This window comes from Chrysemys picta, chromosome 12, assembly GCF_011386835.1.
Source record: "Chrysemys picta bellii isolate R12L10 chromosome 12, ASM1138683v2, whole genome shotgun sequence".
NCBI lineage: Eukaryota > Metazoa > Chordata > Testudines > Emydidae > Chrysemys > Chrysemys picta.
In genome coordinates this window covers 54869233-54886536 of record NC_088802.1, presented here as the reverse complement: position 1 = coordinate 54886536, position 17304 = coordinate 54869233, and the positions used below count along the sequence as shown (strand labels likewise).

The 17304-nt window shown below is 59.6% G+C and overlaps 1 protein-coding gene across 7 annotated transcripts; it reads right to left on the bottom strand.

Annotated features, from left to right (window-relative positions):
• Positions 1-353: 353 nt before the first annotated feature.
• FAAP100 (FA core complex associated protein 100) lies at positions 354-17194 on the bottom strand. Of its 7 annotated transcripts, none has more exons than XR_010591931.1 (10): positions 15673-15786; positions 15143-15337; positions 12652-12770; positions 10418-11382; positions 8566-8719; positions 6795-7579; positions 5069-5216; positions 3151-3267; positions 1601-1690; positions 354-1146 (listed from the first exon to the last, which is right to left on the bottom strand). XR_010591931.1 is itself a non-coding variant. In XM_065563743.1 (10 exons), the coding sequence occupies exons 1-10, from the start codon at positions 15903-15905 to the stop codon at positions 1021-1023; spliced, it is 2982 nt and encodes a 993-aa protein (XP_065419815.1). In that variant the 5' UTR covers positions 15906-17194; the 3' UTR covers positions 354-1020. The 7 variants fall into 7 exon arrangements, 4 of the variants coding, with proteins under 4 accessions (XP_065419815.1, XP_065419817.1, XP_065419818.1 ...); XR_010591929.1 differs by having other exon boundaries at positions 15612-15710; XR_010591930.1 differs by having other exon boundaries at positions 1601-1687; positions 15612-15710.
• Between the last annotated feature and the right edge of the window lie 110 nt (positions 17195-17304).

Genomic DNA, 17304 nt, shown 5'->3' with positions numbered 1-17304 from the left:
GCCTGGCAGGCTGGGGAAATGGTGTGAGCGGCGAAGGATTCGAACCCAGGTCTGCAGAGGGCAAAGGCCGCCATCCCGCCCCTTTAGAGCCATGGCTTTTCTCCCCTGCCCCAGCTTGCCGCGGGAGGGGCAGCGGTAGCATGCTAGGGGCGCCAGGTCCCAGCGAAAGGCTGCTCGTGGTGAGTCAACACAAGCACTGCTCGCGGCCCGCCCAGGGCACAGTGCTCAGCCCGCGTGCTGGGGAACTGCCCCCGGCCTCAGCGCAGCGCAGCGCGGGGCAAGGCGCTTCGGAGGCAGCTTTCACCAGGGCGAGAGCTCGGCTGCGACGGAAAGGAAAGGAGACGGGCACAAGCTGAGCGGCAAAGGGTCGTTTTCAATGGCACACGACAGATTTACAAACACTGGGACGTGCTGGCTTGCCACAGCACGGCGAGCAGGACGAACCTGCCCCACGGAGACACGCGGCACAGCCTTTTGAGAAATGAAAAGGGGCCCTGCAGGTTGGGGGTGGGAACCCGGTGAGCCCGTCAGGCACCCTGAAAGCGAGACGCTGTAGGGAGGCATAGCCCTTTCTGGAGGGGGGGAGCCAGCCGGAAAGCACCGTGCGGATCATTCCCTGCGAAGATCCGAGTGCCCGGCAAGGGAGCCGGCTCCCACCGCTGTGCACAGCAAAGTCACGGCCATTGGCACGAGACAGAAGCTAAACGAGCACGTCGAGTACAACCCCAAACACGCCACCTACTCTGGCTGCCAGCCACACACAACACAGCTCAGCGACACTCCCGCCTCGGCCAGGAACTCTGGAGCCCTGGGAACCCCCCACGCTGCTTAAAACACATCCACAACACACACACAAAACCCCTGATCTCAGCCTCGGGCTCCCCACTCGGGGTGGGGACTTGCACTGCCTCTCCCCAGTCCTGGCTGGGTTAACGAGCATGCCTGGCTCTGCCCAAGCGAGCGCTGCCTGGAGCCCCGCGTGGAGCGCGCTGGCCCCAGCATCTCAGGCCGGCCCCGTGCTCACAGGAGGATGAGGCTGGGGTTGCGCAGCTGCCTGTAAACGTGCAGGAGCTTTTCCGCCGTGGCACTGGCGTCGTCCCCGAGGCACAGACGGTCCCGCAGGGCCTGCACGTCCTTTAGCAGCATCTGCCCGGCAGAGAGGAGAGGGGTTAGGAAGCTGGATCCGCCGCTGCCTGCCGGGCCCTGGCCCCTCCGCACAGGCGTCCTGCAGCCACACCAGGGCCCAGCTGCAAATGTCAGGGCAAGAGAGCCCCCGGCCTCCTGGCTAACACCCCCAGCCCCGCTGCCTCCTGGCTGCCAGGAGCCAAGCACTCAATGGGACCACGCCGCGCTGGGCCTGGAAGCCTCTGCCAGTCTAGTGTGTCAGCCTCTGCCGGGTCTGGCTTTGCTGTCCACGAGCAAGGAGCCCCGCCTGCGTGGGCCCACGGCAGGGCTCCGCTCGGCGCCTGGGCTCGGAGTTTCACGCCCCGCAGTTCGGGAGAGGGGCGTTCTGCCCCCCTCTGCGGCTACACAGACGCACTCGCCCACTGTGCAGATTACCCCCCGCCCGCTCCACGCGCCCCCCGGGAACACTGCCTACCTCGTGATTGGCTTGGATCTGGCACAAATACTGCATGCGGAGGTCAGGGGGACCGGAGCCCTGGGCCGCCTGCTCCAGCACCAGAGTCTGCTTCAGAACAGAGAACGTGGCATTAGAGGGAGCTGCTTTCGTGGCGCACTCGAGGCTGCCCCTAGGCAACGCTCGCCGAGGGGGGCAGCCTCGCTAGGCCAGACACCTCGGGCATGGCTACGGCACTGGCTGGAGTTCGGCCAGGCCTGATACTGCTCCTGTCTTGTTGGAACTCTGCCTGCCCGGGGCTGGCCTGCTGTTCCTAGCAGCCCCTCCCAGCCTCTCAGTGCCGCACCATTTGAAACACTCCCCCGCCCACCCAGCCTAGGTTTGAACGCATTGCAGCACCGACTCCCACTCCCGTAGCTGCGTCAGCCTCCAGGCTTTCCAGGCCTCGGCACTCCCCACTGACGGACCCCTCTGGCACCCTGCTCCGCCCACGGGGGCTGGGTATTTCTCGCGGCCTAGACTGGCAGGCAGGATCCTCGGGCACAGGACAGACCGTGGCACACACTGCAGGTGCCCTGCTCTGCTGCAGCGACACCCTCGTTCCCCACGGTCCCCCTCAGCCGGGGCTGCAGTGCTCCGCACCACGCTAGGAACTGACTGGCTGGTGCATCTTGTGCAAGGAAGCTGGGTCCCCGGGTGGCTACAGGTGCCCGGCTCCATTTAGTCACTGCCCTGAGCAGGGCCCACTCTTGTTTCAGGCTGCTACAGCCTCCAATGGTGATGGGGAGCGTGTTAGCCAGGGCCAGCCCAGTCACGCATTCCCCGGCCAGTGCCCCGCTGATTTCAAGCTGCACTGTCCAGTTCTGCCACAGGGTGGTGCCAAGGAGAGCCCGTGTAAAGCAACTGCTCCAACCCAAACTGCACTGGGGCCCCTCTGAGCCCAGGGCTCAGGTCGCTCTGCCTTTGCCCACGCTCGGCCCCTACACAGCCCTGGTTCTGCTGGCTGGTCACGGCCTGCAGGCAGCGCAGTTCCTTGGCCCTACAGCCCTGGCGGGAGGAGCAGCTGCTGCACTGTGGGCAAGGAGAGGCCACGCACAGCAGCTTATGCAGCAGGCTGGAGTCCGTTCTGGGGCCACGCTGGTGGCGAACGCGCCAGGTGTCCCATCCCAGCAGGCTTGGGGCCTGGGATGACCACGTAATAGCCGTGCAGCCACGGGAAGGCCTGCAGGCTGGACAGCGCAGCGCCATTCACGCTGCCCACTGGGAGCACATCCTGGGTGCATCCAGCACAGGCAAGGAAGGGTCGGACGAGCCCAGGCAATGAGGGTCAGAAGCAGCAACTCCAGAGAGCCGAAGGGCTGGGGGACGCCAAACCCCTCTGACTGGTACGACCCGGGGACCCCACCTTAGCTCAGAACCAGGCCAATGGCGTGACAGAGGCAAAGCTCACTCCCAGCTAAACGACCCCCAAAATAGAGGCGGCTCAAACAACCCCCAGGGCAGGCTGCAATGGGGCAGCTCCTAGCCGCTGCAAGCATAAGCCCCCTCTCTGTCGGGGGTGGGATCGGCACCTGGATGCGCCGGATCACGGCTTGATGCACTCTGCACATCTCTGCCAGAGAAGGGCTCTGCATGAGGATCTCCACGGCCTGGATAGGGCCCGCTGGGCAGAGATTGTTCACGGCCACCTGCAAGAGAGAGGAGATCCTCACTGCAAACATTGCCAAGCCAGAGGCGTTGTCTGCGCAGAGGGGGGGGGGGCAGACCCCGGGGGCACCCCCTCGGCCACACAGCACAGCTGTGGATGAGGAGGGTTAGATGTGGATCCCAACAGCCAGAGAGATCTGTGCTCTAGGGGCAGCGGCATGGGGCATTCATTCCTTGCCCCTCCCCGTCCATCGCTCATCTGCACTAGGAACACCTCCAGGCTCGCGGCAGCAGAAGAGGGGGACGATTCCCCCAGCCAGGCTGCCCTGGCCCAACCAACAACCTTAGAAGTAAAAGGTCGTTTGGTCTCCTGAACCGAGACTACACTGGGGCCTAGCTCAGTGCAGACTCATGGCATTTGCCGGGAAGCAGCGTGGAGCCCAGCAGGGGCAGTACTGCAGGAGGCCAGCAGGCTCCAGCCTGCCCGGCAGCGTATGAGATGATTCGATGGCCATTCCCCAACGGATTTAATCCGGGAGGCTTAGCCTGAGCAGAATTAACGCTGGCACTAATCACATTGGCAATATTAACGCTCTCATGCATGAAGCAACCTGAAGCAGGTCATCGCCAGCGTACGGCCAGCTGGGGCTCTCTCGCCGGAGGGTTAACCGGCCGTGGCAGGAGAGCCGGTTCGCAATTAGTCTTTTTCTTTTGCACTTAGAGAGGGATTTTCGCATTAAGGGAAAAGCCGAAGCAGATCAGACCTAAACCAGCATCCAGCCACATTTCCCCTCACTTTGCAGAATTAGCAAAGCACAGCGAGCCGGATGAGCAGCTAAAACCAGAGCTTTGCTGCTTCCCAGCTCCACGGATCCAGCAGCCAAGTCGTGATGCCGAATCAGCGGGACCGGGAAGGAGCAGCTGGGCTGAGCAGGAGAGACATCCTTATTCACACCAGTATTGGTAACAGCAGCCAGACTGGGGGGGCAAGCGCCGGGGGAGGCATGGAGAAGAGCCCTCCCAGAGCCGCTGGCTCCGTTCACATTCTAGCTCGGTGCCTGGCGTCTGAACTCCTCAGACACGAAGGGCCGTAGCCTTGGACCAGGCTGGGAGCGATCGTCAGCCCCACAGGCAGAAAGGAGGTTGTGGATTCTAAGGCATCGCACTGGGACCTGGACAGTGCCCTGCTCTGCCATGCACCTGCGTAAGCTTGGCCAAGGCGCCCACCTACCTGGCAGGGCTGGGCAGCGCTGGCACCACAGGGACGAGGGCCAGATAAGGCCACTGGCAGATCTGACGCATGGCTGAACAGACGCAGAGAGAGCAGGGCCAGGACAATCCCATGGACAAGGGGCTGTGTCCCCTTCGGGTCTGAGAAGTGAGGAACTCAGCTGACCCGTGGCCACCCCCCAGTCCCATAGGCAGCAGGGGGACAGCACAAGCCTTTGAAGAACCCGGGGGGCAAAGGAGGGGGAAACAGCCAGTTGGGCTTTCAACCATTAGCACGCCAGATCCCCAAACCCGGCAATGCAGCCAGGTCCATGCGGCTTTTCACTGACCCCCCCGGAGTGCAGCCCCTTGACGCCCATGGGCTTGGGCACCCGGTCCCAGGGGACGTTGCCAAAGGGCGTTTGTGAGAAGGGGTCAGCGCTTTGTCAAGCCCTGAGCGATGAAGGGACCTAGACCCTTCCTTCCCTCCCCACCGCAGTGGTTCCCTCTGGGCCTCCACAGGCAGAGCCCGGCCCCCGGCTTGCCATTGGCTGGTCCCTTGCCCCAGGACCCTGGGGCAGAAGCCGGCTCTTCAGGGGGATGGGTCGGGGGCTGTTTCCCTGCAGAGCTAACCCATTCCTTGCCTCTCGGACGAGCAGCTGCACCTCGCCTCCACGTGGGGCCAGGCCCCGCACTGCCGACACATCCTGGCTCCTCAGCGGCGCGGCCGCAGCGTTCTCCGCCAGCAGCCACCGCAGAGCAGCGCAGCAGAGCGGGGCTCCTGGGGGAAAAGGAGACAAAGCGGAGCCGGTCAGGTGGCTGCACACGCTTCCCTTCACAGCAGCAGCCGGGGTCTCTCCAAGCACGAGCCCGGCACCTCCCCCGCACCGCTGTCACGTTAGTCACACTACACGAGCCCACTCGGAGAGGTCTCCCCCGGGCACCCCGCCACGCCCCTGTGGCACGAGGGAGGGCGGCCACACACACCACACGACGGGCGGGGATCAAGGCCTCCATGAAACAGCCCCCAACTAGTGCCACAGGACGCCCATAGGAGCAAAGGAGACAGCAAGTCTGGGCCCTTGCGGCCGCTCCTTTCTGTCAGAGGCAGATCCTTCCCATCCGCTCTCCCCGGGGAAGGGGATCCGCGGACACAAAGGAGCTGCTGTGAGGGCTGGTTCTGTGTGGCCCCAGGACGCTTGCTCTGTTAGACACTTCCCCTCCCGCAGCCGAGTGCTGCCCTGTGGTTATGGGTTTCCACCGTCCCGTGGGAGACCCCAAGGTCTGATTTCTCACCCTGGGCTCTTGCGCACAGAGGCAGCGCCTCCTGGGGAGAGGAGAAGAGGGGATGACTGTGTTGCCAGCGTGCAAGGCACAGGAGTATGGTGGGGTTAACTCCACCCCAGGCCAATTTTAATTTCTCTGAGATCAGCGTTCGGCTCTGGCTAACGGCGCCACCAGAGCGAATGCTCCACGCACTGGCACGACGGACGGACCCTGCTCAGGAAGCCAGAGGGAGAGGCGCGTTGGCAAAGCTGTGCAGGCGAGGTCTGCATCACACCTGGACACACCCTGTGCAGTTCCTTCACCCTCACCCACGTTGAAACCCACTCCGTTCGGACACAGCTCTAGCTTACTCCAATGGTGCCGTCACCCCACCTCGCACAGCCACTTCGAGAGACTAATACAAAGGAGAGGGTGAGTCCTGGCATTGCCAACAGCCCAGCAGGAGACAGACTGCCTGCTCTTCCCCAGGCAGAGGGGTGGCGATCCCACGGACTGGCCAAGAAGAGATGCCACCCCACTACAGCAGGCCTGGATGGGCTCCAATAGGGGCAGCAGGAATGGAATTCCAGCCCCTGGTTTCCAGACTGGTGGGCTAGTCCCTGTCGGTGGGTGTCCAGGCCAGATCGCGCAGCGGTGGCAGTGCTGCACAAGGGAATGCTATGTCACAAGCTCACAATCCAGGGGGTCATGCCCAGGCACAAAGCATCAGCAGCACCAGGCAGCCGGCCTGGGTCTGGGCTTCTCGCTGCAGACACAGCTGGGACAGAGACCGACTCGGGCAACCCTCATTTGATCACTTCAGCTGATCCGCACAGGCGGTATTTGAATATTTGAACACCCAGGCAGGCCAGCCACGTAGCTCCCACAAGCCTCAACGTTCGTTATCCGTGGCCAAGCAGCCCCCCAAACAGCCCTGGAAACAAGACAAATCAAAGAGCCTCTGAGCGTCCGAAGGGAACGACTTCTGGCAAGCAATCACAGAGCCCAGCCCTGCACAGGGGGAACCACTGCAGCAAATCCACCCCAGGACAACGCTGCCTGGACAGAAACACGCACTAGGAGAATTACCAACCTTCACAGAAGCTCTTCAATGCATTTTTCAGCAGCTCCGATGACACCTTGATAGAAGCCACTGATGGGGGTAGATACTCATCTCCTAGGGCCTTGGGAAGCAGCTGGTCGCTGACTTCCACGCTGCTGGGGTCAGACTGCACCCTGGATACTTTCAGGAAGGTCTCCACCGGGTCTGACAGGGTGGCGATGGAAGGAGGGGCTCCAGGCACTGTGCTGTCATCCAGACGAAGGCACTGCAAGATGTCGATGGTGCATTTGCTCAGGGGCAGGCAGATCCCCTCTTTGTCTGGGGAAAGGCCAGGAGAGTCATCAGGAAGCAGGTCGTCCAGTGACTCATAGGAGTCCGACGCACTGTCCAGAATCTCTCGCAGGCTGTAGAAGAGAGCACAGGAGACGGTCAGAGGCAGCTCCAACTTGGGGCCTTCGGCTGAGCCAAGCGGCAGCGTCACCTCCCTCTTGCTCCCAGGGAGGAGCTGGTCGATTGGAAAGGTGAACGTGGTGGCCGAATCAACAGAGTCTTCGTCGAAGGCACAGGAGCTCGTGAACAGCTGAACGCAGAGGGTCCAGCCTTGCTCCAGGCTGCATTCGCTCCAGTTCTCCAACACGCAGGAGATGGCCCAGGTATCTCGGAGCAGCAGACGGCTCCAGCTGGCGGTAACAGTGCAAGTGACGGGCTTCCGGCCGTCTTGGTTGGACAGTAAGGCAGCACTCACATTCATCACCTGGTTCAGGCTCGTCAGCGCTCGGTTCTTCTGGTCCACGGCCTTTTTCAGGAAAGAAACTCTGTGGGGAGCAGGGGGAGAAGAGAGCTCACTTCCCGCAGAGATAACGACTTTGGGACATAGAGCTAACGAATCAGAAACGCAGCCAGGCGAGGTGGCCAAAGGCTAGCACACAAGGCTACACACACCCAGGGCAAGTGGCACTCTCACTCAGGTGGAGAAGCCAAACTTCCATGGATCATTTCATGAGCCCTTCTAAACTCCCCCGGATATCACTGCTCTGGAACTTCAACAGCCGAGAGCACTGGACAGGCTGAGTGCCCCGTCGTCCCCAGAACCCTCCTGGGACCTGGCCAGCCACAGCATTGCTGCTCACAAGGATTTGGTGCCCCAACTGCCCCCTTTCACATGGAGCACCAGATCAGCCTGGGCCCGTTCAGTTAACGCAATGCTAGCCAATCGGGGAGGCTGTGTGATCCCACTCCCAGCTGCTTCCCCGGGAAGGCTCCTGATTTCAGCTGTGGCGGCTACAGAAGCAGCTCACAGCAAAGGCAGGTACCTGGCGCTCTAGGAAACACGCGCACAAACCCCAAGGAGAGCGGCTGGTTTAAAATAAGGCACAGATGAACGTTCAGGCCTAAGGCACACATCTGCCCTGCACGGGATCCCCAAACGGGCATCCACTTTGGGATGCTTGGGAGTCACGGGCATCTTGCCCTCCCACCTTCTGTTGCAGAGGCTGTGAACACCAGGCCATTCTCGGCATACAAGAGCTCTCTGGTTTGAAGGGAAAAGGGCAGCGGGCAGCACTGGCTGCAAACAAGGCTTTTATTATCCCATGGGGCTGGGGGCTTCTTCCCAGGCTGTCTCGACTCCGAATCACTCAGGAAAGGCAAATGTTTGAGCACAGCAGCCAACTAATAAAAGCACTTTACAGCTAACCTCTGAGCCGGGAGCTGATGCAGGAGAATCTAGTTCACCGCCAATAAAACCAAGGAGTTCACAAGCTAACAGCCCACTCACACCCATTAGCACGCTGCCCTTTACCTCTCCGAGGCGTTGCCTATCCCAGACAGCAGTTCCTTTATCCTTTGGCCAGCTTTTTCTGGGGTCAGCCTGACGGGATGAGCGTCATCAGGACTACATAAGTCACAGCTCATCAGTCGGCCTTTAGCAGAGAGAGCCAGCAGCTCCGAGTCACCTGGAGAGGGGGACACGCAGAGAGAACCAGGTTAGCCGTCAGCAAACAGACCAGGACATCACACACAGCTCCCCGATGCGCACATTATTCATTCTGGCTGGGCCCTGCACCCAGCCCTGAGAGAGAGGAGCCATTCCCCCTGAAGATTGCAGGGACAACTGGGGCCCGCAGACTGTACCCGCCTCAGCAAGCCGGCTGGGAGGGGAAGCTGTGGTGTGAGGAGGCAAACGCCTTTTGCAGACAGGGCTGTGGGTGTAACTCTGCTGAGGAGTGTCTGATTAGTCCCTACATAACGAGACAGTCCTTTCCAGGAGCAGTTTGGGGACTGGGGAGTTACTGCTCCAATCATAATGCCATTACTACAGGCTCACCTCTCGCCCCCCCACACCCATCCAGGGCCACCCCAAAATACCAGGTGTCCTACAACAGGAATTTGGAGAGAACTGTAGACACAGACTGCGAATGACTGTCGACGGGCTACAACGGGAAACCAAATACACAAAACGTTACACGGCGTGCCCACAAAGAGTGCCCCCCAAGCCACCAGCCCCCTGCAGGCGGTTCCCGCAGAGCAGGTTCCTGCAGGCGGGATGCACTCACTCCGCTCCTGCCCCTTCCCTCACTCGCTCTGTTACCAGGGACACATGCATGGGAAGTGGCTCCATGCTGCCCACTGCTCCTTCCCTGCCCCAGTGACTTCAGGAGCCGGGCGGCGCCGCAGGATGACGACCGCTGCAAAATAAGCAGCTCCAAGGATGCAAAGAGTCTGTTTCCACGCAGGTGCCCTCTGTGATCAGGAGACACGCTCAGGCTCTGCGTACAACCAACCACTGCTGGGGCAGGCTGCTCCCTGAGTTCTGCAGAGGTGCCAGCAGCGCCCTGCCTCGCCCCACTTGTTCATGCTCTGGACGTTTGCTTTGGCAAATGCCACCTTACTCTCTTGCCAATTCTTTAGTGCCCATGTGTTCACAAAGCCACCAGCGCATGGGGCTCCAGTAAGAGCTAACAGGGCTCCCGAGCTCCTTCTCTGCCCCCATCTCTATGCATGGCAGAGAGCAATGAGAACCAGAGCACTTTGGACTGTCCCCAAAACGCTGCCCAGGCCTGGGTCTACAAAAGCACCCCACTTTGAGAAGGCAACCCCCCTGCTTCCCCAGCCCTCACTGGGAAGCAATGCATGGACACAGAGCTGTCAGGCAGAAGAAGGAAAGGAGCTTACGGACTCTGAACGGCTGTGTCTGGAGCTCTTCACTGCGGAGCCCTTTGTCCAGCCAGCCGCGGTGTTTGTAAATTGCCTTTTGGGAAGCTTTTCACTTAGGTCGATTTGGACTTGCCCCCAGCGCCACTCCACGCAGGATCCTACCTCTGACACAGACACAGCATAGAGAGCACAACCCCTCCGACCGTGACCACACCGCCTACTGCTCCAAGGTGGGAGAGACACCCACACAAGGGACACCACAAAGACAGCCACATGGGGAGTTGATCTCTGAACACACATGACATTTCCTCTCCCATCCAATTCCTGGCTCGGCATGCTTGATGTAAACAACTTACAATAACGAGGGTGAGCCAATGGAAGCCGGACCTTTAACGAGGAATGGTGGAGAGGTAGAAACGGGAATACGCAGTTAGGACAAAGCTATCCCTGCCCATTTCAGCCCCAAGAATGACAATTTTTTTTACTGCTGGCAGTACCTTCTGAGGCCCGAGAAGACAAGGAAAGCGCCACAACGCTACAGATACTTAAACTGGCTGGAGACAGAACGGGAGGCAGGACGTATGCAGTGTTATCTATGCTCTCGGGGTCGGAAGCGTTGCTGACCCAATCCAGGTCGACCGCGGAGATGTCCGAATGCGTGCTGTAATACATCCGGCTGCCGCCACCACAGGCGGCGCACAGGATGGGCCCTTGCAGGTAGTACTCCCTGACCTCTGGGACCTTGGCCTCTTCTCCCCGCTCTGCCTTCATGGCCACCATCTTGCCGTAGTGCCCGACCACCACAACGCAGTCGCAGCCCGAGTCTCCAAACAGCTGCTGGTCATCGGGATCGTCAGGGGCTTTGTGTTCTGTTCTCAAGGCTCCAATGAAGACAACAGGTTCTTCCAAATGGTGAAGGATCTTCACAGGCGGAGCCTGGCCTGCAACCTCACTGCAGGCGTCAACGGTTTCAGAAGAATTGAGGGCCTTCAGCGGCACGCAGCACAGCTGCCCGTCCGGGAAGCCACAGAGAATCATGGGAGAGTCGAGCATGGCAGCGTCTATGCCAAAGAGCAGGCTGAAGAGGGGCTCCTCCAGTGTGAACCCCCCCGAACACCACAGACCCTCCCCGGGCCCGGCTGTGCCTGGTGCGGACGCACAGCACAAGACAGGAAGGAAGTGCGAGGACAGCGCATCCCCGTCGTCTCCGGTTTGGTCGCAGGTGGAGAACCCCACTTGGCTGATCTGCCGACAGGGCTGGCTCTCCTGATCGGGGTCCAGGAGCACGTGGAGTTTCATCCACCACTGGCCCTGAGCCTGGGAGAGGGTGACGAGAACGTCGTTCAGCAGCGTGAAGGTGCACAGCGTGACGTCTGGGACGACGCAGGCATCGGTGTCTACGGGGAAGACGCTGGAAGGGCAAGCGTCCTCTTTGCCATCGCCATCAGTCTGCTTCATTAACCTTCAAGCAAACAAGGAAAAGCTTTCAGTCAAGCCACAGGGCAAAGCCAGCGCTTCCTTAGCTCGCCTCTCCCCCCCGCGCTTACAGACAAGCTTACAAAAGGAGCATCCGCTTCCAGGAACCGCACTGGGTGCCGTGATCTGGAGAGAGCAGGAACAGCCAGTGCTCCAGAGGGGCGTGTGGTTTGGAGCACCTTAACCCTTTCAGTAACTTCTGGGTGCATGAGGCCGTGATGGAGAGCACCTGACCCTGCCATCCCACTCCTCTGCTATCCCCCAACACCAGCGGCTGTTGGGTGTGTACATGCTGAAAGGATGAAGCAGGGGTGCCAGACACAAGGCTGTCTGCATGGGCGGTACCGGTCTAGTCACACAGCCTGGGGACTTTAGTGTCTAATCAATCACACAAACTGCGAACCGGCTAACCTAAGGGGAACCAAGAGCTTGTGCTTCGAGCTGACCCCTGGTGGGGTCAGATAGATTTTCCCCTTCTCCCAACATGTAGCACTGCACAGGGGGCTAGGAGCACGGCTGGGCTGCCTCTGAAGCCCCAGGAATCAGTCAATGCAAGACGCAAGTCACCACTCTCAACGGACTGGCGGTCTGACCTGTGGATGAGATTTGCTGCCGGGACAGTGCAAAACCAGCCTGGGAGCCGAGCCTTTTATGTTTTTTAGTGGATTTTAACAAACAGGCCTTGAAACAAGCAGACACCCACACACGAGGACGACAGCCCCATTGGGAGGGCCAAAACTCTGCCCCATCAGCTCCCCTAGGATCACGGGGAGGGGGCCACCCCCACCACTTATCATGAGTAAGTAAGGCATTGACAGTGACTAGACATCTGCCAGTGCCACCACCCTGATCTCTGGAGGACTCCTCCAACAGACAGCCTAGCATGGTGGAGAGCGCACTGCATGGGAAGGGCACCGCGAGACACTCCGCTGCCAGGGGTTTGGTTCTTTTGGGGCGACTCAGAAGAGCAGGTGTTTCCCCTCTGAAATGTGAACCCTGCTGCAGTTCCTTCAGGGCATGGTAACCGCACAACAGTTGGAGGCAAACAGGAGGAATGTGTAGATGGTCACATGGAAATCTTGGGGTCGGGAATGCTTGGAGACCACCATCCTTCAGGGTAACCCCTAGACTCCAGCCAGGTCTCGCTGCAGAGCGCCGGAAGCATGTGCCATTAAACCACCTGCTACCCTCGTTAGGACTTTAATGAGCAGAGACAAACTTCATTGTCCCTGCCAGGCTGCATCCCAAGTCTCACCTGCTCTGCTGGTCCAGGGATACACAGTAAATGCCGTTTCCGGCACACAGGATGTAGAGCTGCCTACGAAGGGGGAGGAGTTCCACGTGCCAAACTTGATCGGGAAACCTATAGATGGCCTAGATATCAGAAAGGGAAAGAGAACGTCAGTTTCATGCCGCAAGGACGGAGGCTGGAGGAAAGGTTGCTCCTGGTTTTTAAGCAGGCTCCCAGCTGCCCCTGCAAGAGCTCACCACAGGGACACAACTTATCAGAGCAGCAGCAAACAGAACCAAAAGGCATTGGGGCCACCTAGCCAATGCCAGCTATCACCATCCCGCCTCCCCTTAAGCAGCCCCAGGTCCAGCACCACCGCTGCAGTGTGTGAAGACAAGACCCGCGAAACATCAACAGAACTATGCCACTGACCCTGATGGAGGATCTGGCCTCTCGAGTCTCCCCAGTGCTTACTCGAGAACTCTATGTACAAGTACGGATGGGGAGATAACCGGCCAGCGCTGCATGAGGCACCAAGTTACGCTCAGCATTCCGTACATGCACTTGGACAAGTGATGCTATGTGAGAACATACATGTGTGACTGCACATATGTCAAAATTAGCCATTCAACACAAACATTTGCAACCTTCCTAGTTGCAAACTTCTCTCACATGAATACAGGAAACATTAGCAGGATCATATTTTCCCCTGGTCAGTAGCTGAGGATGCACATATAGAACAACTGCAAGTTAAAACAGCCATTTTCTGAATATACTAATTGCCAGGAGTAGAACCATTAATGGGTAATATTGCATGTGTATTTCCAAATTAAAAACAATCACTTTAAGACCTGGTTTGGCATTCTTCACTTCTAGTCTAAACAGTTGTGTAGTTGCTGCTGTGTGCTGTAAGCAGGTGACACTTCACAACAGAGGTGGCTGCATGGCTCTGGTGATGGAAGCAGTTGTAGCTTGTACAGTGTTTTGGGACAAGTGGTGCTATAGGATTGAAAGAGTGGCGTGTACACACACACACACACACACACACACACACACACACACACACACACACAATTTCAAAGCAAACATTCAGTGTTTTATGCTAGCTGAGGATGGAAAAAAGAAAAAATCAAAACCCAGAGACGACCTACTTCCGTGAGAAAGAAAAGACAGGTAGGAGGCTAATCCTGGTATCTCACTGACTACTTCCTTAGAATGATAAAAAGAATAAATTAAAAAAGATGACATGTCTCACTTGGTGCTAAAGCTGCTGCTTATCACAGCAAAGAAAAGGGAAAAATCCATGGCGCACAAAACTCAAAAATCGTCATCTTGTTGAAAAAAGGAAAAAATCTTTCAAGAATTGAATTAAATGGTTTGTCCCAGGAAATGAGGGAAAAGGTCAAAGAGCACCCTTGATTCACCAATGAAAAGGTTATTTGAAGCCATACTAATGTTTCACTGATGTCCAAACTCTGCTAACTGGACATACATGGAGCTAGACTTGTGAAAACGGATGGAGGAAGCCGGGTGGCTAGTCACTGGTGGCAGGAACTACGCCAAGATTTTCAAACCTGCTCCTAAGCAAGTGGTCTAATGTCACAAGTGCTGAGAACCCAGAGGTGCCCAATGACTTTGACGGGCACTCTGTAGTTCTGAAAATCAGTCCACTAGGACTTCGGAGCCAAGCTTTAGGCAACCACAAGGGCAAACCCTGCCCTGTGCCTTGATATGGAAAAGATTCTAGAAGCTACAGAAAGTCACTGACGTTTCAGCCATCCCCCCAGGAACAGAGGACATGTCTACATGAGTGCTCCCTGTGTGGCAAACGGGGGCGCAAGTCAACAGTGCCCCAGCCTGCCACACCGTTCAGCTGTGCGGATCCTGCTCCTTGTGACGCAGTCGGGAGCGGGGTGGATTGACCTGGGAATGTCGTTTAGATTTACTGGGCTGTCTGCATGGGGGATGGGATAGCAGGGATGACTTTAGGTGAGGGACGGTACCTGAGCCTGTTACCTGAGCCAAGAAGGGGATGGGGAGTTGACACCTTTGCCCGGGAAACTGGACAAAGGGAGAGCGCCTGCTGGAGGGGTTTTTGGTTTCAGTTTTGGGCTGGCTGGGAAGAGGCAGGGAACCCCAAGTCTGGGGTCTAAGATCCTTGCCCCCCAGAGGGACCTGGCTGAGGGGTCCTGGTTGTACCTACAAGCCCTGCTTGGGACTGTGTTCCTGTCGTCTAATAAACCTTCTGTGTCACTGGCTGGCTGAGAGTCCCGGTGAATCGCAGGAAGTGGGGGGGTGCCGGGCCCTGACTCCCCACACTCCGTGAGACTCCTACACGCGAAAAGTCCCTTAGTGTGCACTGACCTACTCGTACTGTGGTTTGCCCTTCTCTCAACGGGAGCCCGTCCCGTCTAACCTCAGGCTTTAGCCCCTCTCCGGGGCCCTGTTCTGGCTGCAGAGTTACCCCGGGGGTGGGCACCTGGGGGAAGAGCGGACGGCCCATCGCTGCGCTCACCTTCAGCACCTTCCCTTCCTGGTCATACACATAGACGAACTCGCTGCCGTTGGACAGGTAGACCTGGTTCTCGTGACACAGCACTCGGGGCTTGCCCGCAGCCAGCCCCCCGACCGGGCAGCAGAACCCAGCCAGGTAATCCACCTTGTGGCCCACGTGCGCCATCCTCCGGCCGGATGGGCAGCCGGTGCCAGCCTGGGGGGAGGGAACGGAGAGGGTTATTGGAAGGGGGGGCCCATCCCAGCGCCCCATGGGGGGGGCACAGAACTGTTCCAAGGGGTGCTGGGGGGAGGGGGGCAATGCCCCCCCGCTGCAGGGGGCCCCCCAATGCAACCCCCCCAGGGGCCCCAGCTGCCAACGAACAAACCCCCCGGGAAGGAGACGCCGCCCCGGGAACTGTCCCAGCTGGGGGGGGGGGCAGGGATCTATGGGCGGGGAGGGCCCCCCCCGCGCCCGCGGGCCCCCAAACCTGCTCCCCAGGGTCCCCTCCCAGCCCGACCCCCGCCCGGGGGCTTCGGGGCCGCAGGTACCGGGGCGGGGGCGTCTCCGCCTTACGGCTCCCTCCGCGGCCGCCGCAATGGGGCGGGGGGCGTTTGCGACAGGCCGTAAAGCGGGAAGGGCTGCAGGGGGAGGGGCTCGCTGGGACACCCCCCGGGGCGGGGCAGCCAGCGGCGGCTCCCCGGTGTAACCAGGGGCCCCCACTCCCCTCCCAGAGCCGGGAGAGAACCCAGGCGTCCTGGCTCCCAGCCCCACCCCACCCCATTCCCCTCCCAGAGCCGGGAGAGAACCCAGGCGTCCTGGCTCCCAGCCACCCCTCCCCAACCCCACTCCCCTCCCAGAGCCGGGGAGAGAACCCAGGCGTCCTGGCTCCCAGCCCCCCCGCTCTAACCCACCACACCCCACTCCCCTCCCAGAGCTGGGAGAGAACCCAGGAGTCCTGTCTCTCTCTCTCTCTCTCTCTTTCTCTCTCTCACACACACACACTCTCTCTCTAACTTCCACTCCCCTCCCAGAGCCTGGGAGCCAACCCAGGCGTCCTGGCTCCCAGCCCCCTTTCCAGGTAGTGCTGATCCAGGGCTCTGTTGAGTGCCCTGCAGTGGGGCTCAGAGACACGTCCAGCGCCACACAATCTGCAGTGTGAGCCCCACGTTATCAACCCCCCTTTTCTTCCAACACTCCCTGGAAGGAGGCACAGGACAGAGAGACCTGCCTGCAGGGGGGTGATGCCAGCCCACCCCCTTTGCACGGCTCTGGGGCACCACGAGGGGGCACCAAGCGACTGCCGCAGGGGAAGGGGCGGTTGAGGGCTAGCCTGAGGGAGGCCGCTGGTTGCCCTGAATGCAGGGAAGCCATGCTGTGAGCACAGGGCTAGCTCCAGCAGGAGCAGGGTTGGGAACTGGGCCAGGCTGAATGTTTCCAACACGCTCTGGCTGGCGGGAGTTCCCCTGGAGAGCGAGGGCAACGCAGAGCCCTGGGGAGGGCATAAGGCTAGGAGTGGGGAGTCCAGGGTCCACTTCCCAGCTCCAGCAGACTTGCTGTACAGCTTTAGGGACAGGCCCTTCCCTGCCTCGGTTTCCCCAGCGGTGGAAGGAATGAACCACCACCCTTTTGTGAAGCACTTGGGATCCACGGATGGCAGAGTGCCAAGCGGTAGCCCTCTGTTCACCCCAGCACAGGGGGGAGGCAGTGATGGTCTCCTATACACCCCACCACCACCCTGCCTGAGAAGGGACTTGAGTGGCTGGCCAGATCAGCCCCGGGCTGGCCTCACTGCTGAGATGGGGGCCAGTTAGTACTGCTTGTGGTGGGGATCTAACGAGGAGGACAATGACCTGGGGACGCCTGCCCTTGGCTGGATTTAAACCAGCAACCTAGAACTGAGAGGCCGGACAACCCACTGCCGGGCCCTTCCGCCCTCAGAACTCGGCGCTGGAAAGGGCTGGAACTAAGTCTCCGAAGGTTTCTTGCGAGAGCTCAGGCTTTTGCCTGGCTGAAACCGACTCAACAGCCTGCGTCACGGCCCTCGCGCCTGGCTGGCGTTCCCGTGCGTATGCAATGCAATGCTAGTGGTAACTAGCAGGGCGGAGGCAGCTGTCTCTCCTCCGGATCACAGCCGTGCTGGCCTCTGGCCGGCCGGGGGCGTTTGCTGACTTTTCTGTTAC